Source organism: Pararge aegeria, chromosome 5, assembly GCF_905163445.1.
Source record: "Pararge aegeria chromosome 5, ilParAegt1.1, whole genome shotgun sequence".
Lineage (NCBI taxonomy): Eukaryota > Metazoa > Arthropoda > Insecta > Lepidoptera > Nymphalidae > Pararge > Pararge aegeria.
In genome coordinates this window covers 14,970,300-14,988,945 of record NC_053184.1, presented here as the reverse complement: position 1 = coordinate 14,988,945, position 18,646 = coordinate 14,970,300, and the positions used below count along the sequence as shown (strand labels likewise).

Genomic DNA, 18,646 nt, shown 5'->3' with positions numbered 1-18,646 from the left:
CAAGACCATGGTTTCGATTCCTACAACTGGAAAAATGTTTATGTGATGAACATGAATGTTTCCCAGTGCCGGGTGCTCATTTGTATATTATAAGTATTTATGAATATTATTCATAAAATATTCATCTGTTATCTTGTATATCTGTACCCATAACACAAGCTACTTACGCTAGATGACGATGGTCAATGTGTGTATTGTCGTAGACCGTAATGTATTTTTTTTAATAACGTCAAGATATGACATGTAAAACGTTATAATGTATTGATAATTTCTTAAATATAGTTCAACGGGTACATACCACGATAATATTTTGTACCGTCGTGACCACGATCCATCCAACTTGGTCGAAATATCGACAAACCCAAAATATTATCGTGGTATGTACCCGTTGAACTATATTTAAGAAATGTTTATTAACCACGAAAATCTTTGTCTATTGATAATTGTTTCAAATATTCTCTAATTAGATCATAGTGAAAACCACAACATTTATAGGTACGGTAATTATATATACTAACATGTCGCCGCGGATATACCAAGGCGTGAAATTTACATCTAGACGTAAACAAATTAGCTCATAGGTCTTGATAGTTTTATTGTAATATGGTTATCCAAAACTGCTTCTTTATTATAACCTTACTTTCCCAACCATTTAATATAAACTTGGGTAACAATTAATGATTTAAAGGTAGAATGTTGTTGCAATGATTTGGACTTAAATAGTTTTAATTTCTACTAAAACAAACTAGCTACAAAAAGTATTTATGAATTGTTAATGGATGACATTTTGACGCAGGAAATAAATTATTAAGTTTGCATTTTGGTTAATATTATTTCTGAGAGGTTTTAGACCTCCGTAAAATCGTTTCATATTTTAAAATTAATAACTGCATTGTAATTTAAATTATTACGCAACTTAGAAAACATTGTAAAAATAAATGAGTGCAATAACGAAGCAACTTTGTCGCCTCTGAGTTACGAGAGTGGGGATTCGTGACACGTGCACTCGCTTATTTAAGACCGAACGCGGCGGAGCTCAGACACTTTTGGTGTCGAGCGCTCGAGCGGTGAGGTCTTTCATTTCTATTTTTGTGCGATTATTTTTTTAATAATTTTACTTGATTTTTGATTGTTTGCTAAATTATTCGTTTCGAGATTAACTAAAACTATAAATCAAATATTAATTGCTTTGTCTTTTTTATTTACAGTCAAATTAAAATTACCCTGTTAGATTTAGAATTCATCGAAGTAATAAAATTAGGTTAAGATTAATAAGTCATTTCACTTGATTTTTATTATTTTATTTGTGATTAAAAATGAATAAAGACAACATGGCCGATGGCTCTAAAGGAGTCAGCGGTCATGACCTTTTTAAAAATTCTGATTCTAATCAAACTCCGACATCAGAAGTGGGATCGCTCCTGCGATCCCTTTCTGCCGGTCATGATGTTACAGACCCTGACATTATCATAGGACCTTCCAGTGCAGATGTTTCTTCAGCAGTTACGCCTCAACAAATCAGTCAAACGTCACCTACGGACCCTGTAGCATTGCCATCGATTGGTAACGTTATACCTCCCCAGTTCTTTTTGCAGATGATGACCATGATGCAGAGCATGAGCGATCGTCTTCTACAGAAGCCAAGTGAAAGGGTAAAGATAACGGACATATTTTTACCTTCCTTTGACCCAGATGGCAGCGTTGGTGTACGTGAATGGTGCAATCACATCTCTACGGCTGTAAGTACGTACAAACTTACTGATTACGACATCCGGATGAAAGTAAATAGCTTACTCAAAGGACGTGCTCGTATATGGGCTGACAACTGGTTAGTCACTACCTCCACTTGGGACGAACTTCGTGAGACCATTATAACAACCTTTGAACCAGAAAATAGGTACTCTCGCGATATCCTCAAATTTCGAGAACATATTTATAGCCCCAATAAGAATATTTCAGAATTCTTGTCCGAAGGTTGGTTACTGTGGAGACGAGTTACCAAAGACAAATTGGACAACAGTGATGCAGTGGAAGCCGTCATTGGAATGGTAAGTGACGAACGTCTGAGGATAGAATTGATGAATGTTAGGGCCAAGACTGTACCTGAACTGATTTCAGTGGCATCTTCCATCAGAACTAAACGCCCTAACATGCCTCCTCCGCATTCAAATACGCCCCCTCAGAAACGAGCTAGATTCTCTCAAGATCATAGAAACATTCCTCAATGTAGTTTCTGTAATAAGTTAGGTCATGTCTGGCAAAACTGTCGAAACAGAAATGAATCTAGCCATCAAATAAAACAACCTATTCCATCCAGCAGCACGGCACCAACCACCGCTGTCAACGTAAGTAAATATTGCTCATTTTGTGCTAAACCTGGTCACACTTTTGATACCTGTTTTCGTCGTGAAAAACAAGTTGCCTCCAACGTAAACTCCATAACCAACGATAACAAAGGTAAGCTAAATACTATGCGTATGCATGTTGGGAAAATGGAAATTGACACAGTTTTTGACAGCGGTGCTGAGTGTTCGGTGATGCGAGAGACTGTCGCTAAGAAGATTCCAGGACGTAGGCAGCAGGTAGTAAATTATTTACGTGGATTAGGCCCAGTACCCGTCATATCTACAAATACGCTAAAAACTGTTTGTACTATCAATAATATTAATGTAGAAATACTTTTTCATGTACTACCCGACTTTGAAATGACAACTAATGTGTTGATTGGATCAGACTTACTGAGCAATACCGGTTTAAGCGTAATTATAACTCTCAACACTGCGACATTAGTATCTCAGCCCCAAATCATGCATGTTCGTTCTAATAGTTCAATTTTCAGTAACTTGAACCATGGCTTATCTGACCAATCTGAGATTGATCAATTACTGTCACTACTTAACCGATATTCGTATATCTTTACTAATGGTTTTGCAAAAACCCGCGTTAATACTGGACAGCTCGAAATTCGTTTGAAAAACCCAGATAAATATGTAGAACGTAAGCCTTACCGATTAACCCCCATTGAGCGCCAAAAAGTTAAGTCTATTGTTTTAGAGTTGATTGAGAACCACATAGTTAGAGAAAGTAAATCCCCTTACTCTAGCCCGATTATTCTAGTAAAGAAGAAGAACGGTGACGATCGATTGTGTGTTGATTACCGAGAGTTGAACTCTAATACCATTCGTGACCACTATCCATTACCTCTTATAGGAGACCAAATAGACCAATTAGCAGGTGGTAAATATTTCCATACACTCGATATGGCATCTGGTTTCCACCAAATCCCAATTTCCCCTGAATCAATAGAAAAAACAGCGTTCATCACACCCGACGGGTTATACGAATATTTAACTATGCCGTTTGGCCTTTGTAATGCACCTTCAGTGTACCAAAGATGTATTAATCGTGCTTTAGGACAACTTCTTAACCCTGGTAGTGCCCACAATGGTATAGACAGTATCGCTCAAGTCTACATTGATGATGTCATTAGTAAGAGCTATGATTTTCCCTCTGGTCTTACATATCTTGAAAGAATTTTTATTGCTTTACGAGATTCAGGATTTTCAATTAATGTCGAAAAATGTTCATTTTTTAAGCGATCCATTGAGTACCTTGGTAATATAATAGAAGACGGTAAAGTTCACCCAAGTCCCAAAAAGGTTGATGCCCTACTAAAAGCTCCAATTCCAACCTCCGTAAAGCAGGTTCGTCAATTTAATGGTCTCGCGGGTTATTTCCGTAGATTTATCCCAGATTTTGCACGCATAATGGTTCCCTTGTACAATTTAACAAAGCAAGGAGTTAAGTGGTCCTGGACAAATGACCATGAAGAGGTACGTCAAAAAGTCATCCATCATTTAACTTCTAGCCCTGTACTAACAATATTTAGGGAAGGCGAACCAATTGAACTCCACACCGACGCCAGCTGTCTTGGATTCGGAGCGGTTCTCGTGCAGGTAATCAATGGTCGACAACACGTCGTGGCCTATTTCAGTATGCGGACGACTGACATTGAAAGCAGATATCACTCCTATGAGCTGGAGACACTAGCCGTTGTGCGAGCAATCAAGCACTTTCGACACTACCTCTACGGGCGTAAGTTCAAAGTCATTACAGATTGTAATGCCTTAAAAGCTTCAGAGCATAAAAAGGATCTTCTACCAAGGATTCATAGATGGTGGGCTTACCTACAGAATTTCGAGTTCGAAATAGAGTACAGGAAAGGCGAGCGTATGCAGCATGCTGATTTTTTCAGCCGAAACCCCAACTCCTTTACGGTCAACGTGATGACAAGAAATTTGGAATGGCTCGTTGTGGAGCAGCATCGAGACCCTCAGCTCAGACCAATCATAGATGCCCTGCACAACGGTGAAGCGGTACCCGGATACGTTCTCGAAGGTAACGCCCTCAAGTATGTAAGGACAGACCAGGTGTTAGGTGCACAGAAGCTTACTATGGTTCCTAAATCTTTCCAATGGAGCCTGATAAACACTTTTCATACCGCTCTTAAGCATGTAGGCTGGGAGAAAACTCTTGGTAAGATAAAAGAAACCTATTACTTTGATAAGATGAACACCATTATCCGAGAATTCGTCGACAATTGTGTGGTATGCAGGATATCTAAGCAGTCTTCTGGGGCAACGCAGGTACAGTTACATTCCATACCAAAGCCAACAGTACCGTTCGAGGTGATCCACATGGACATCACTGGGAAGCTTGGGACACCTCAAGACCAGGAATACGTCGTGGTCACCATCGATGCCTACACCAAGTATGTATTGCTTCGTTACGCTAACGATAAAAGTCAGCATAGCGCTCTTGGAGCTCTGAAACAAGTGATACACCTATTCGGAGCACCGAAGCAAGTAGTGGTAGATGGTGGACGTGAATTCCTTGGCGAGTACAAGAACTATTGCGATAAGTACGGCATAGAAATACATTCAATTGCACCCGGAATCAGTCGAGCTAACGGCCAAGTGGAACGAATGATGGCCACATTGAAAAATGGTCTAATAATGATCAAAAACTATGAGGTAGCTGAGTGGCATACTGCCCTTGAAAGTCTACAGTTAGCATTTAATTGTACGGTGCACAAAACAACTGGTATCGCTCCACTCACACTGCTGACTCGACGCCAGAATTGTGTACCGCCAGAACTACTGAACTTGGTAGATTTTGACAACCAGATAATCGATTTTGAAACAATTCAGAGGCGAATTCAACAAAGGATGGTTGAAGCGGCTGGTAAAGATAAAGAAAGGTTTGAAAGAGGAAGAGCAAAAATACAAATGTTTCAGAGAGGAGATTTTGTTCTAATCAAGAATAACCCAAGGAACCAAACTTCACTTGATCCAAAGTTCAGCATGCCTTATGAAATCCATAGAGTACTCGATAATGACCGCTACCTTGTGAAGAAAGTTATTGGTCATCACGGACGTCCTCGAAAAGTAGCTCACGACCAACTACGTCGAGCACCACAGCCGGGATACAGTAGCGAAAGGTTGATGACCGTGTCGCCGTCTAACGAACTTGAATCTGTACAGATAGAAGCCCAGCCAAACGAACAGGAAACTAGTCCATCGACTCGCCCAGCGGAAGCTAACGATTCTTCTCAAGATGACTAGTTGTCTCTGGCTGCTTGGTGAATCCATCGTAATCTGGTGAGCTCTTTTCACACTAGTTGCTTTTAAATTATTTAACACGTGGTCTTATAATTGTTCTATTTCCAAAAAAAAAAAAAAAAAAATATGATAATAATAATAATTACTAGTCACTGGTTTAATTAATATGCTTACTAAGCTATTTACACACATGGTGGTGTTCAATTATAGCTCATCTTAAAAGATGCCTTTGGCGTGCGGATCCGACCCACAACCACAAAACTTGTTGTTGACGATGTGGAGGCGTCATACAACCACGAAAAGAACAACCCTACTGTTGGGCAAATAATAATAAAAGAACAACCCTACTGTTGGGCAAATAATAATAAGAGAACAACCCTACTGTTGGGCAAATAATAATAATAAAAGAACAACCCTACTGTTGGGCAAATAATAATAATAAAAGAACAACCCTACTGTTGGGCAAATATTACTAAAAGAACAACCCTACTGTTGGGCAAATATTACTAAAAGAACAACCCTACTGTTGGGCAAACATTACTAAAAGAACAACCCTACTGTTGGGCAAATATTACTAAGATAATGTTATAGGCGGGTGGAGACGTTCTATAACGAATTAGAAAGATGTTGTGTGTGTTCGAGTGATGCCCCAAAGCCATATTAAGAAGACTAGATAGAAGATCGTTTAGACGATCCATATCCAACAATAAAAATCCAAGTATTAAAGTAACCAAATAAATTTCCTATGTACTGGTTTGCGTAATGCTAGAGTATTGAGCCGATTAATCCATGCATTTATAATTTAGATAACAGATTTATTAATATTGAGTTACAAATTACCAAAATATTAATGTGAAACTATAGATAATAAATACCTAGGTTTACTGTGGAAGTACCTAGCTAGACTAAAACAAATCAGTTTCATTACAGATACACGGCGCAGAGCACGCACCGCACATCAGTATGGCCGTGTCGCCGCGGATATACCAAGGCGTGAAATTTACATCTAGACGTAAACAAATTAGCTCATAGGTCTTGATAGTTTTATTGTAATATGGTTATCCAAAACTGCTTCTTTATTATAACCTTACTTTCCCAACCATTTAATATAAACTTGGGTAACAATTAATGATTTAAAGGTAGAATGTTGTTGCAATGATTTGGACTTAAATAGTTTTAATTTCTACTAAAACAAACTAGCTACAAAAAGTATTTATGAATTGTTAATGGATGACATTTTGACGCAGGAAATAAATTATTAAGTTTGCATTTTGGTTAATATTATTTCTGAGAGGTTTTAGACCTCCGTAAAATCGTTTCATATTTTAAAATTAATAACTGCATTGTAATTTAAATTATTACGCAACTTAGAAAACATTGTAAAAATAAATGAGTGCAATAACGAAGCAACTTTGTCGCCTCTGAGTTACGAGAGTGGGGATTCGTGACACGTGCACTCGCTTATTTAAGACCGAACGCGGCGGAGCTCAGACACTTTTGGTGTCGAGCGCTCGAGCGGTGAGGTCTTTCATTTCTATTTTTGTGCGATTATTTTTTTAATAATTTTACTTGATTTTTGATTGTTTGCTAAATTATTCGTTTCGAGATTAACTAAAACTATAAATCAAATATTAATTGCTTTGTCTTTTTTATTTACAGTCAAATTAAAATTACCCTGTTAGATTTAGAATTCATCGAAGTAATAAAATTAGGTTAAGATTAATAAGTCATTTCACTTGATTTTTATTATTTTATTTGTGATTAAAAATGAATAAAGACAACATGGCCGATGGCTCTAAAGGAGTCAGCGGTCATGACCTTTTTAAAAATTCTGATTCTAATCAAACTCCGACAAACAGGTTTCTATACTTAATTAAATCGATAGCGAATGACAACCCATACTGGTCAACTAAATCTGGCTTTGCACGTTTTTCTATCACGAATCAAGATCAACTATTTGTACTAATGACTTGTGGAACTAGATTGATTTCCACCGCTCGGGAAACTTGCATCACGCGTAGGGTAACCAGACGGCAGAAATTTTTCTAGAAAATCTCAATCATACAAACTCATTTTTACTAATAAGTATTACTTACAAATAATGGCAAGGTTGCCTGGAAGTAAGCGGCTCCACTTTCATCTCACACAAGATAGATTGTTAAATTGTAAAATGATGTTGGAAAAGAGCAATAGCTTCTTCTCGGTAGAATCAGCCTTACGAACCGGTGGTAGAGTCACTACAAACAGACATACTTGACATTTTAAAAATGCTTATTTTAGGCCTACTTGAAATAAATGAATTTTGACTTTCTTGCCGGCTTCTTCTTGGTAGAATCAGCCTTACGAACCGGTGGTAGAGTCACTACAAACAGACATACTTGACGTTTTAAAAGTGCTTATTTTAGGCCTACTTGAAATGAATGAATTTTGACTTTCTTGCCGGCTTCTTCTCGGTAGAATCTGCCTTACGAACCGGTGGTAGAGTCATTACAAACAGACATACTTGACGTTTTAAAAGTGCTTATTTTGGGCCTACTTGAAATAAATGAATTTTGATTTTGATTTTGATTTTGAATATAAAAAGTGTTTGTTTGTTTGTTTATGCTTAATTAACGCCCTAACTGATAAACTTGGTTTTTTGGCATAGTTAGGTGAGACTAGACTACTGGAGAGTATCCTAGTCGACGAAGGACGCGAGTATATAATATATACCTCAGGTGCAGCATATTGACATTGCTTTATTTTGTTTTGTTCGGGTGACATAGGTCTTATTAAACGTATTATTAATACGCGTCTAAGTCCATGTTATGTGGTTTTTAATCAATTGGCAATTGCGGATTACCAATCCGCACTCGGCCAATTCACACGCCGTTGAATACATTATGTAGAGCTCTCAGAGTTGTTTGCCTTAACCGTTAAAGCAAGTAATATTGATTTGCTTAACTAATAAAATATAAAAAAAATAAAAACTAATTAAAAACTCGCCTAACTCCGAAAAGTAAGAGGTTCGTTCCGAGGAGCGAACTCGGTCCCCTCGAAAGGGAAGCTGAAGCCATCTGCTTGGCTATCACCGCCTAACTAAATTATGAAAATGAAATATACTTTACTCAAGTTTATATTTTTTTTTTTTGGAGCGAGTGTTAAGTGTTACTTTCTATAGACTAGGTCCTAGTAACGTTTCCAGCTAGTCTTTTTCATCGCTGGGTTTTTATTTCGCCTAGTAGGTAGCTTACTGATTATATATATATTTTTTTTATTTAGTTTCCTTACATTATGATATTTTATATGCTTGTAATTATTAATTTCGTGAGATACACAACTTTCTTATGTGTGGGTTGTCCCAGGTTTGACCGCCAGGGCAATTTGGGATTTTATATTTTTTGCCACTGTTCGATTAAGATTGTCTAAATGATTTACATTTAGATTAAGTTCATAAAGATATTTTACTCGCGAACCCGCCATCCTCACCATGAACGCACAGTTTCTAAGGATATGGATACTTATGTTGGAAAATATTTGTTACGATTTATTTTGAACAATAAATAAAAAAAAAAACATTTTTGCAATGCTATGTTCCAGTCTGAAGGGCATGGTTGCTTGTGTAATTGCAGGCACATGAGGCTTAACACCTACGACTCAAATGATTAGGCGGCATGTTAGCACGTGCTCCTTGCGTGCTCTGTGAAGTGTTGCTCTGTTTTCGATGGTTTATGACTAACCATCAGCTGGCCCATCTACTTGGCCCGTGAATTATTATAAAAACACACACAGTCGCTATAAGACTGATGTGATAGGCATATACTAATTTCGGCATCGACGGTAGGAGAGCCGTAGCTTAATTGGATAAAGCGCTCAGGCCGCGATTGCCAGAGAGTCGTTCGTTTCAGTTCGGTTCCGAAATTTTTTATACGCATTTTAAATTTATAAAAAATTAGAAAAAAATGTGAATTTGCTCTGGCGGCCTTTGGGCGTTGCTAGTTACCAACCTACAGATAAAGACGTTCCGCCAAGAAAATTAAGTTTCCGTTATACGATTATAAATAGTTTAGTGGTATGGTTCTTATTTAACTGGTACCTGTAACAAGTTTGCTCTCTACCAGATAAGACAGCATCACTCACTTACCAACAGGTGAGATTTTAGTCAAGGGCTAACCTGAAGTCGGAAAAATCAAGGATGTGTCTACAACAACTCTTAAGTAATTGTATGTTATCTGAAAGCTCTATATCAAACTACATGTAGGGCTGCCTGGAGTCCGAAATTCTTACTTGTAACATGACATTTGATATTAAATATCAAATGTCATTATTTATCTGTTTAATAATAGTATAGTTACCAAACTAAAGAAATTATTATTATCTATTTCCTTACGACAACAGCGCAGACAAACTCTTGAAACCAGGTGAAGTCATTTCAACTTATTGCAATACAAACGAATGTTAAAGTAGGTAAGTTATATGCACAATTAACTTAAGAATTGGTTGTAATAACTAATAAGTATCTCATCAGACTACAGTTTGCGTGTGAATGGGTCTAATTGCACGAATGCAACTAAATGTTGGCCTTACGAAAATTATTCATGACCTTCTTATAAGAAACTTCATCAGGCTAGTCAGTTTTGCGTACAGTGCGTTAAAGATCGCTCGGTTAGATTTTTTTCCTTTATTTCTTGTCCGCGCCATGAAATCGTGTTTCGTTATTTTGTGGTTATGCCGGTTTATTCTTGCTGTGACCGACACTGGAACGCCTACGGGACTTCTCGCAGAATGTATGTATAAATACAGTTAGATTTTGTTTAAGAGGAACACTAGTAAAATACGTAGTACGTTCAAATCATGAGTAGGCATCTTCTAGTCAAGCGCGCCCCATCTTACTCTGCATCATCATTTACCATCAGGTGTGATTGCAGCCTAGCACTTGTCCGTATACAAAAAAAAACTAGTCATGTTTGATGTTTATATATCTAGTCCCGGGAAAGTGGATCTTCCAAGTATACGTGACATTAGCGAAATACAACGTGCCGATCCTAAAAGCCAAAAAAGCAATAGAAGAATAAGAAGAGTTAGTATATGAACAGATTTTACCCCTTTTTATCTAAAGTAAACATACAAACATAGTTACTTTCATTAATTTGAATAAATAATAACAAAAATAAATTTAAAAACCCAGTAAGCTAATTCTTAATTTTTCTCCATGACTTTGACATAGTATACGCGGCAAATAAGCGCGAAATTAAAATGATGACGGCATAATTTGAACCTCTACCACCAAAAGTCATTCACGAGTTCACAAATTGCAGTCACGATCGTGACAACGGTTCCAATTGTTTTGTAGACATATGTGTATGTCAAACTATATTGTACACAAATACTGTAACTATTAAAAGTAGTGCTATCCTATTTCAAGAGAAACTGTTTGAAAAGGACAGCAAAACTTAAGTACCTGTCAATTTAGGCACCAATTTGTCTGATAATGGGGCCAATCCTGTTGCACATAAAGCTCGACACTAAATTACCTAAAATTAAATATTTGTTGTCTTTTTCTCAATGTTCGTCATGGAAATAGATAGTTGAGAACTGTCAATTTAGTTTAGTTTACAGATTTGTGTACATATGTTGGCACTATTAATAGACGATAACTGAAAAAATAGGCCAGTTGTCTCCTTCTTGCCCTTATTATATATAGGTATATATATATAATAAGGGCAAGAAGGTTATAATATAAGGTCGACACCACACTTTTGAGTGGTAGTAAAGTTTTTTGAGACAGAGCTCGTCCGGGGTAGTTGTACCAAAATTCGTATTTCTGCCGCTAGGCAGCATTGTTGCAACGCTGTGTTTCGGTCTGAAGGCTTAGTTGCCGGTGTAATTATAGGCATAAGCCTCAGATTGATAGACACAAGTCAGCGCATTGCAGGAAGTGTTCCTGGAACGCCTTGCGTAGTGTTGTATCAAGTGGGCCTGTCATCTTCTTGGTTCAAAACGTGGAATACAAAAAATAATACTTTTTCATACTTAAAGACTGACTTTAAGCATATTTTTTACGATCAATTGTGTGGCGTTAAACAAGTTAGGTATGATTTGTAGGTAACGGCCACGGTTTAAAGGAGTAACGTTGTCATGTCCTCGATAGTAAGTCTTCCATAGAACCGCATCATGTCATTCTGGATCATTCGTTGCTCTTTGCATTAGACTCTTTGTAATTTTACGGGCTCCAACGACCTTAAAATATTGCCAACAATAAATTTTCATTTTCAATTCTTTACGCAACTGAAGATTGTGTCTTTTGCTTTTAATTTCATTAATTCCATCGATATATTATTCTTTTAGGTCCAGGAATGACGAAGAACACTACACTATCAGAGGAGACCAGAAAATCGCTAACGGTCGTTGCCCTGTGGCCCGACAGCAGCAGTTGGCTTGGCAGCAAAGAAGTGACGTGTAAGCTAAGTCACCGCGGAGCAGGGTGTGTGGCGAAACACCTCGATTTTAAAAAAAGAAAGACCTTGGTATGCTGTATTTGTTAACTAGACCAGCCGCAGTTCCGCTTAAATCCATCCCTTGTGTAATGAATACCTAACCATTCTTGTCTTTATATACAACGTGTAACCGAATTACTAAAAACTGTTGAAGAGTGCATAAGTATATTCCATAAGGAATCACCCTATAAAAATGTTGAATAAAAAATGGCGTAAATATTTTTCCATACAAACTGATTCAAAACATTCTAAGTGTTTACTTTTGACAGCCCTATAGAAGCTAAAACACCGACAAGCACATAGTACCTATGCTACGCGACGCGTACCTAATAAAGTAATAGGAGTCACTTAATTTTAGTTTTGCATGTTAGGGCTGTATCTGATTTCTTTCAGTAAAAACTATGGCATAGGTTTTCTCAAAAACTATTAGTTTTTCCGTTTCACGGATAAGTCTCAGAGGCAGTAAATACAGCCTGAGAGATACAGTAGCAGGTTTACTCACGATTTTTCCGTCACCGTTGATATTTTAATTGCTTAAAACGAACATTACTTAGAAAAGATAAAGGTGCGTGCTGGGATTCGAACTCGGCCCCCCGCAAGAGAATTGGAAGTCCTACCCACTCGGCTATCACCGCTTCTGACCGTTTCCAAGTAAATTAAGAAATACGTCAGTTTTATACCATATCTTTCCCCCAATTTCTTTACAATTACAGGTATTTGTGAGCGGTTACTTGGACGCATCCTTCTCACCAATTTCGAGGGCCTTGGCTACTCCTTATCTTAACCGCGGGTACAATGTTATCATCGTGGAAATTTATCCGATACTACATCGCACTTATCCAGTGTAGGTAATCGTATTCGAAAGTAATTTATCAAAAAAAAAAAAAAAATTTGCATTAACAACCCATTACCGACCCACAATAGGGCACAGGTTCTCAGAATGAAAAAGATCTTTTCATTCAGTCTACCAATCTAGACAACTGCAAGTAACTGGTATTCTTCGAAGTCTTATCATCAGACATTAGTAAAGTCGGAAGTACCTACTTATTAAGGTCCTTATCTTAATTAGAAGGGGTATGAGTTTAATATAACAGCCATACTCCCTAACAGATTAGCCCGCTACCATCTTAGACTGCATCATCACTTACCATCAGGGGAGATTGTAGTTAAGGGCTAGCTTGATGGGCGCGTTAGAATAAAAGTTACAGAGATATTAACATAGAGCGAGAGAGTACAATTTGTAGGCCTTATCGCTACATAGAAATTTCTTCCAGGTAACTTGAAGTGGAATTTAAAAAAAAAGCTGCTCCAATTAGTTTGTGTTATAGTGAGTTTGTGAAAAAATTGTGGTCTTCGACGCTCGGGAGATGTACGACACAGAGTTTCTAATAACGCTAATTTCTTAAAAAAAAAACTTCGGCAATAACCTAACCTAACAAATGTTGGGTTCTAACCCGAAAATCGAACCCGTTCACTCAATATTTACAGTCATCAACATCATCATCATCAATAAGCCTTTAACAGACCACTGTTGGACTAAACGCCTGTCCCAACGGGAGCGTTTGCCCATAATGGGCAGCCAGGTTAGTGATCGAAATAGATGGTAATAGTAGCACAGAAGACGCTGCTGCCTTGTCTCTGTAATATTCCCTTAGTCGCCTCGTACGACACTAGCGGGAAGAAAAAGGTCGGTGACAACTGTAGCCTTAGTGCTTTGCTCACTCTCAATCGAGGAGTCACGCGTTTTCGCATATCAAACTATGTATCGTCAAATAAAAATGGACCTTATGACTCTCGTTTTAGAGTCTCAAATCCTGTACTTCCGATTTTGGTTCAACAACAGGCAAATATTAGCTTTAAAGTAATACCAATAAGATTCATTTTACACAGATGTTCAATAAGTTCCATACTGGAAAATGACTCTTCGATTGCGGGCGAGAAAAACCTGTACCTACTAAAGTATTTGAAATAAATGAATTTTGAATTTTGAATTTTTATTATCTTCCGCCACCTGCGTATTCGTATAGTGATAGATATTGACTAAAGAAGCAGTTAAGTAACTTTACTAGTGGCTGTTTTCTTTTTGACAGTGCAGCTCGCCTCACGAAGCCATTAGGACACATCTTGGGGGAGTTTCTGGCCGATTTAACCCTAAAAGGTCTGTCGCATCACAAACTCGAGCTGCTCGGAGGCAGCCTTGGCGCGCATATAGCTTCGTACGCGGCGACACGTTACCACGAGCTTACGTATTTCAAACCTGCAAGATTAACTGGTAAATAACTTTCTTATTTCTTTACCTTATTTATAAAGCTGAAACTTTCTTATACCAGTGTCCAGTGCTATACTTAGTTAGCATTGCCATATTGGTTAATAGCTGAATAAATAGCTAATTTACTTGATTGAATAAATAGTAGATAAGCTACCTATTACGTTGTTGCTTGTTAATACCTATTATGCGAGACTTAAATATGAATTCCCGGCATGCGAGACCTTTGCATCTCGCATAAAGGCCCTCATTAACTATGACATTGGAATCTGGACTGCGTATCTACGGAACCTCTAAAGACAACGTACCTACTGCAAATTAAGGTATGCTATCTGGAGGAGATTGCAGCAAGAAAACCGACTTTGCATACTAATCTATGTATATACATGTAAGTAATATTACAGCTGACTGGCGCAGTTGGCAGCGACCCTGCTTTCTGAGTCCAAGGCCGTGGGTCCGATTCCCATAACTGGAAAAATGTTTGTGTGATGGACATGGCTTGTGTTTTTCAGTGGCTGGGTGTTTATCTGTATATAATATTATTCATAGTTTATTTTAAGAAACAGAGTAGATTCTAAAATTGTACATTAATTATAATATTAATAACAAAAAGAAAAAATAATTAACATCTTCCTCCATCCCCTTTTTTACCAACCTTACGGTGCAAGTTTCTTACGATATTAATACAGGTATTTCCTCTAATCTATCAAAACCTTACCCCTTAACTTAAATAACATTCAAATAACATTTTACGACCTTAGAAAACTCACCGTGAACGATCTATGTCTTATACGTATGGTAACATCGTATATATTTTGAGATGGTTTGACCAAATCGAATCGAATAGCTCCTGAGCTATTTATACTTATGTATACCTTTAAAATTTTTTGGTTCCTCTACAAAGTCCTTGACTACAATTTCACATGCTGCTGGCTAGTGATGATATAGAAAATAAACTTTTTCTGAAGTAACCTTATGTTTTATTGAATAACTATATTGCATATTTAGTGTTGATATGCACTCAGCTCGCTGACTATAGGTCATAAGATGGCTCAGAGTCACACAACGAGCGATGGACAGAGCTATGCTAGGAGAAAGTATCTCTAAGTGATGGAATCAGGAATAAGGAGATCCGTAAAAGAAAGAAAAGAAAAAGAAGATTTCCAGACATAGCTTAGCGAGTCGCGACGGTGACGTGGCAATGGGCGGGACACAGCTCGGAGAACTGATGGACGTTGGGGTCCGAAGCTGCTGGAATGGCGACCTCGCACCGATGAACGCAGCGTTGGTTGCCCTCCGTCGAGTCGCAGGGAGCTGCTGAACCTAAGTGCCTTAGCGGCACAAGGTTGTGATAGTTGGAACGCCCTGCTAAAAAAGACCTATGTCCAGCAGAGGACGGCAATCGGTTGATATGAAGATGACATGATGCATCCAGATTCGGTTAGGTTTTACAAATTTAACTTGCAAAAGACAGAACCAATTCAATCGAAATCAGAAAATCGAATATATTTAGGTAAGTATACAGTTCTACGTGCTCCTATAGTTAGTGCCACAGTTTATAGAGATAGAGTAATACGACATGTTTGATCTCCGGGTAAGTGCCGACATTGTCTAGGTTTGTGTATTACTACTGAGGGATACTTAATGTGTGCTAAAACTTTACCAGAAAACCCTGTACTGTACCTTCCTTCTTCAGGTTTAGATCCAGCAGGACCATGTTTCCGTCGTCTGCCACGCTCCGAAAGAATCAACCCTGATGTCGCTCACAAAGTAGACGCAATGCACACTAACATCGATGGCTTTGGTTTGCCTGACCCCGTGGGGCATGTGGACTTCTATATAAATGGAGGTAACGACCCAATTTTATTAATATTATTATATTTTTCGTGGAAAATAATTATTATGGTAATAGTCGAAAATTAGTTTTCTTAAACATTCCCGGAAATTGGAAGTTTATTTTGACAATCTTCTTCGAGATAAAGCGAAATTGAAGTACTGGCCAAATGCATGGCAGCAGCGACTATGTATGCTGTAAACTAAGAGCTGTGTTGGCGAAAATGTGCATACTTAAAAATAAGCTGCCCTATAGAACACTACGATTGCTATATATGTCACTAGCAGATTTGATTATAAACTATGGCATCTCTAGTTATGGCAGAACTTATAAAACCCATCTGCAAAACATTTATAAACTTAGATTACTGAAAACAATAGTTCCATTGAAAATTAAATATAAACATAAAAATAATTACGAAGGGCTTTTTAAATATTGTAATGTGATGTCAGTTTATGACAAAGTGGATTTAGCAATAATAACCCAGTATCATAACAACATTTGCAAATTAGACAAGAATGCTAGACCTATGAACTTACGTCATTTAACCTACCTATCTATGTTTAGAACACCCACATTTAATAATGTTTATGGAAAGAGGGTATGGGAGTACCTCCTGCCTAGTGTTTTAGAAAAATTACCTAGACCTTTGCTAGAAGAAATTGAAAATAAAAACCTGAAGCAAATCAAAAACAAATTGAAACGTTATTACATTCAGGGTACGTGCAAAAACTACTAGGCGGAAGTTCATCCAGACCATTCCTACAAATTCCATTAATTATCACTATAGAAATATTTCTTTTGTTTTCTTTTTTCCTTACATTATACATTAATTAATATATAATAATCAATATATATTTGTGCAACCCTCTCAAGCGCAAAAATCTTCCATAATGAAGATTAGCGTAATGTAATTGAGATCTAAACAACCATGTATTTTTTATTTATAATAAACAGATTTAAATTTTTAATTTTTTTTAAGCGGCCGGCAAAAGTGTTATTAAAACCCTTATCTGTCGTGTTTTAGCAGCCAAAATAAATGGCACAGTAAACTTCTAAATCATATATGTAATAAAGCAATTGGAACGACCTTTTACTCCGTAACAAGACAAACGAGGTACCAATCCACTAAAAAAAATTCGAAGAAGAAAAAATAAAGCTGTTTAAAGAATAAAAAACAAATTAACACTAACGCGGATAAAACTACTTATTGTTAATTTTTTTTTATCTTGTGTTTCTGGCCTACAAGTTAGTCCTTGATTGCAATCTCACCTTGTGATAAATGATGATAAGTCTAAGAAATTCGGAAATCATAAATTCCTAAATTGCCTCCACCGTACCCGGGACCTACTTAAGACCACAGCGCACCAGGGAGTCGTCAAAAAAGTACCTAACTTAATTGGACTAAATGAATTCAAGACATGTTTGAGAAAAGTACAACACAAGCCTTGATTACAACTAGACATGGATTTTACGTATGTGTGCCTCTGCCAACATTTACACGTTCGTCCATTATGTATAGTACATAACTGCAGCGGCCAGTGCAGTAATGTACTAATTCTCTCCTTATTTTCTGTCGTTTCTCTTCACAGGTGAATTCCAACCGTCAATTGAGTTGAATTATCTACTCCCCTGCCTCCAACTCTGCAGTCACGTACGAGCAGCTATTTATTGGGTCCTTGCGAACTACGAAACTGACAAATTCTTAGCTGTGCGCTGTACTTCTTTAGCGGACGTGAGACAGGGCAATTGCTACCATGGACACTTGGAGACCAACGTGTTAGGCCCAAAGACTAACTTCAGTAGGCCAGGGCTTTATTATCTTCCCACAACAGAGTCCTATCCATTTTATCTGCGTGAAAAGGGTTTGAAGCTGAGGAAATTTGCAGCAAACAATTATCTATTGAACCTCACGCCTGATGAGGATATTGTGGTATGAATAAATACGTTGTATTAACACCAGTTTTTTACACTTCAATGAACTGTTTCTTCATTTCCCGACTCTTCTACGTCCTGACCAGGATAAAAGAATGGAAGAAGATGCTCTCCTCCTCTAAGCTATTATTTGGTGACGCGCATAAGTTTTTAACTAATAGCTATTGCAACTAACTGGTAGCAAACAAAAAGTTAAATTAACTGTTTCTTCTTTTCTTGATTCTTCGACGTCCTGACTGGCATACCAAATAATGGTATAATACGGTATCTTTGTCTATCATATTATCTGGAGGCGCTATAAATGTTAGCCCCATTGTTACGTGGTGAATCCTAACACTTCCGCACCCGGGGAAGTGCAGGAGTTATGGACTCTTACAGACTAATAAATGTTAGCCCTCCTGCAGGGTTAGCATTGCCCTCCAAAGGCAGGAGACAAAAATTACAACCCCCAATTATAGTCCCCGACAGGGGATATAATTAACGTGTTCATCTGCTAAAGCACGGGAACAGGGAA

The 18,646-nt window shown here is 37.6% G+C and overlaps 1 protein-coding gene across 1 annotated transcript; it reads left to right on the top strand.

Moving 5' to 3' along the window:
* Positions 1 to 10,299: 10,299 nt before the first annotated feature.
* LOC120624106 (endothelial lipase-like) lies at positions 10,300 to 18,136 on the top strand. Its single transcript, XM_039890457.1, has 6 exons — positions 10,300 to 10,387; positions 11,949 to 12,127; positions 12,811 to 12,941; positions 14,188 to 14,369; positions 16,060 to 16,212; positions 17,790 to 18,136. Exons 1-6 carry the CDS (start codon positions 10,300 to 10,302, stop codon positions 18,134 to 18,136), a joined length of 1,080 nt encoding a protein of 359 aa, XP_039746391.1.
* The last annotated feature ends 510 nt before the right edge of the window (positions 18,137 to 18,646 follow it).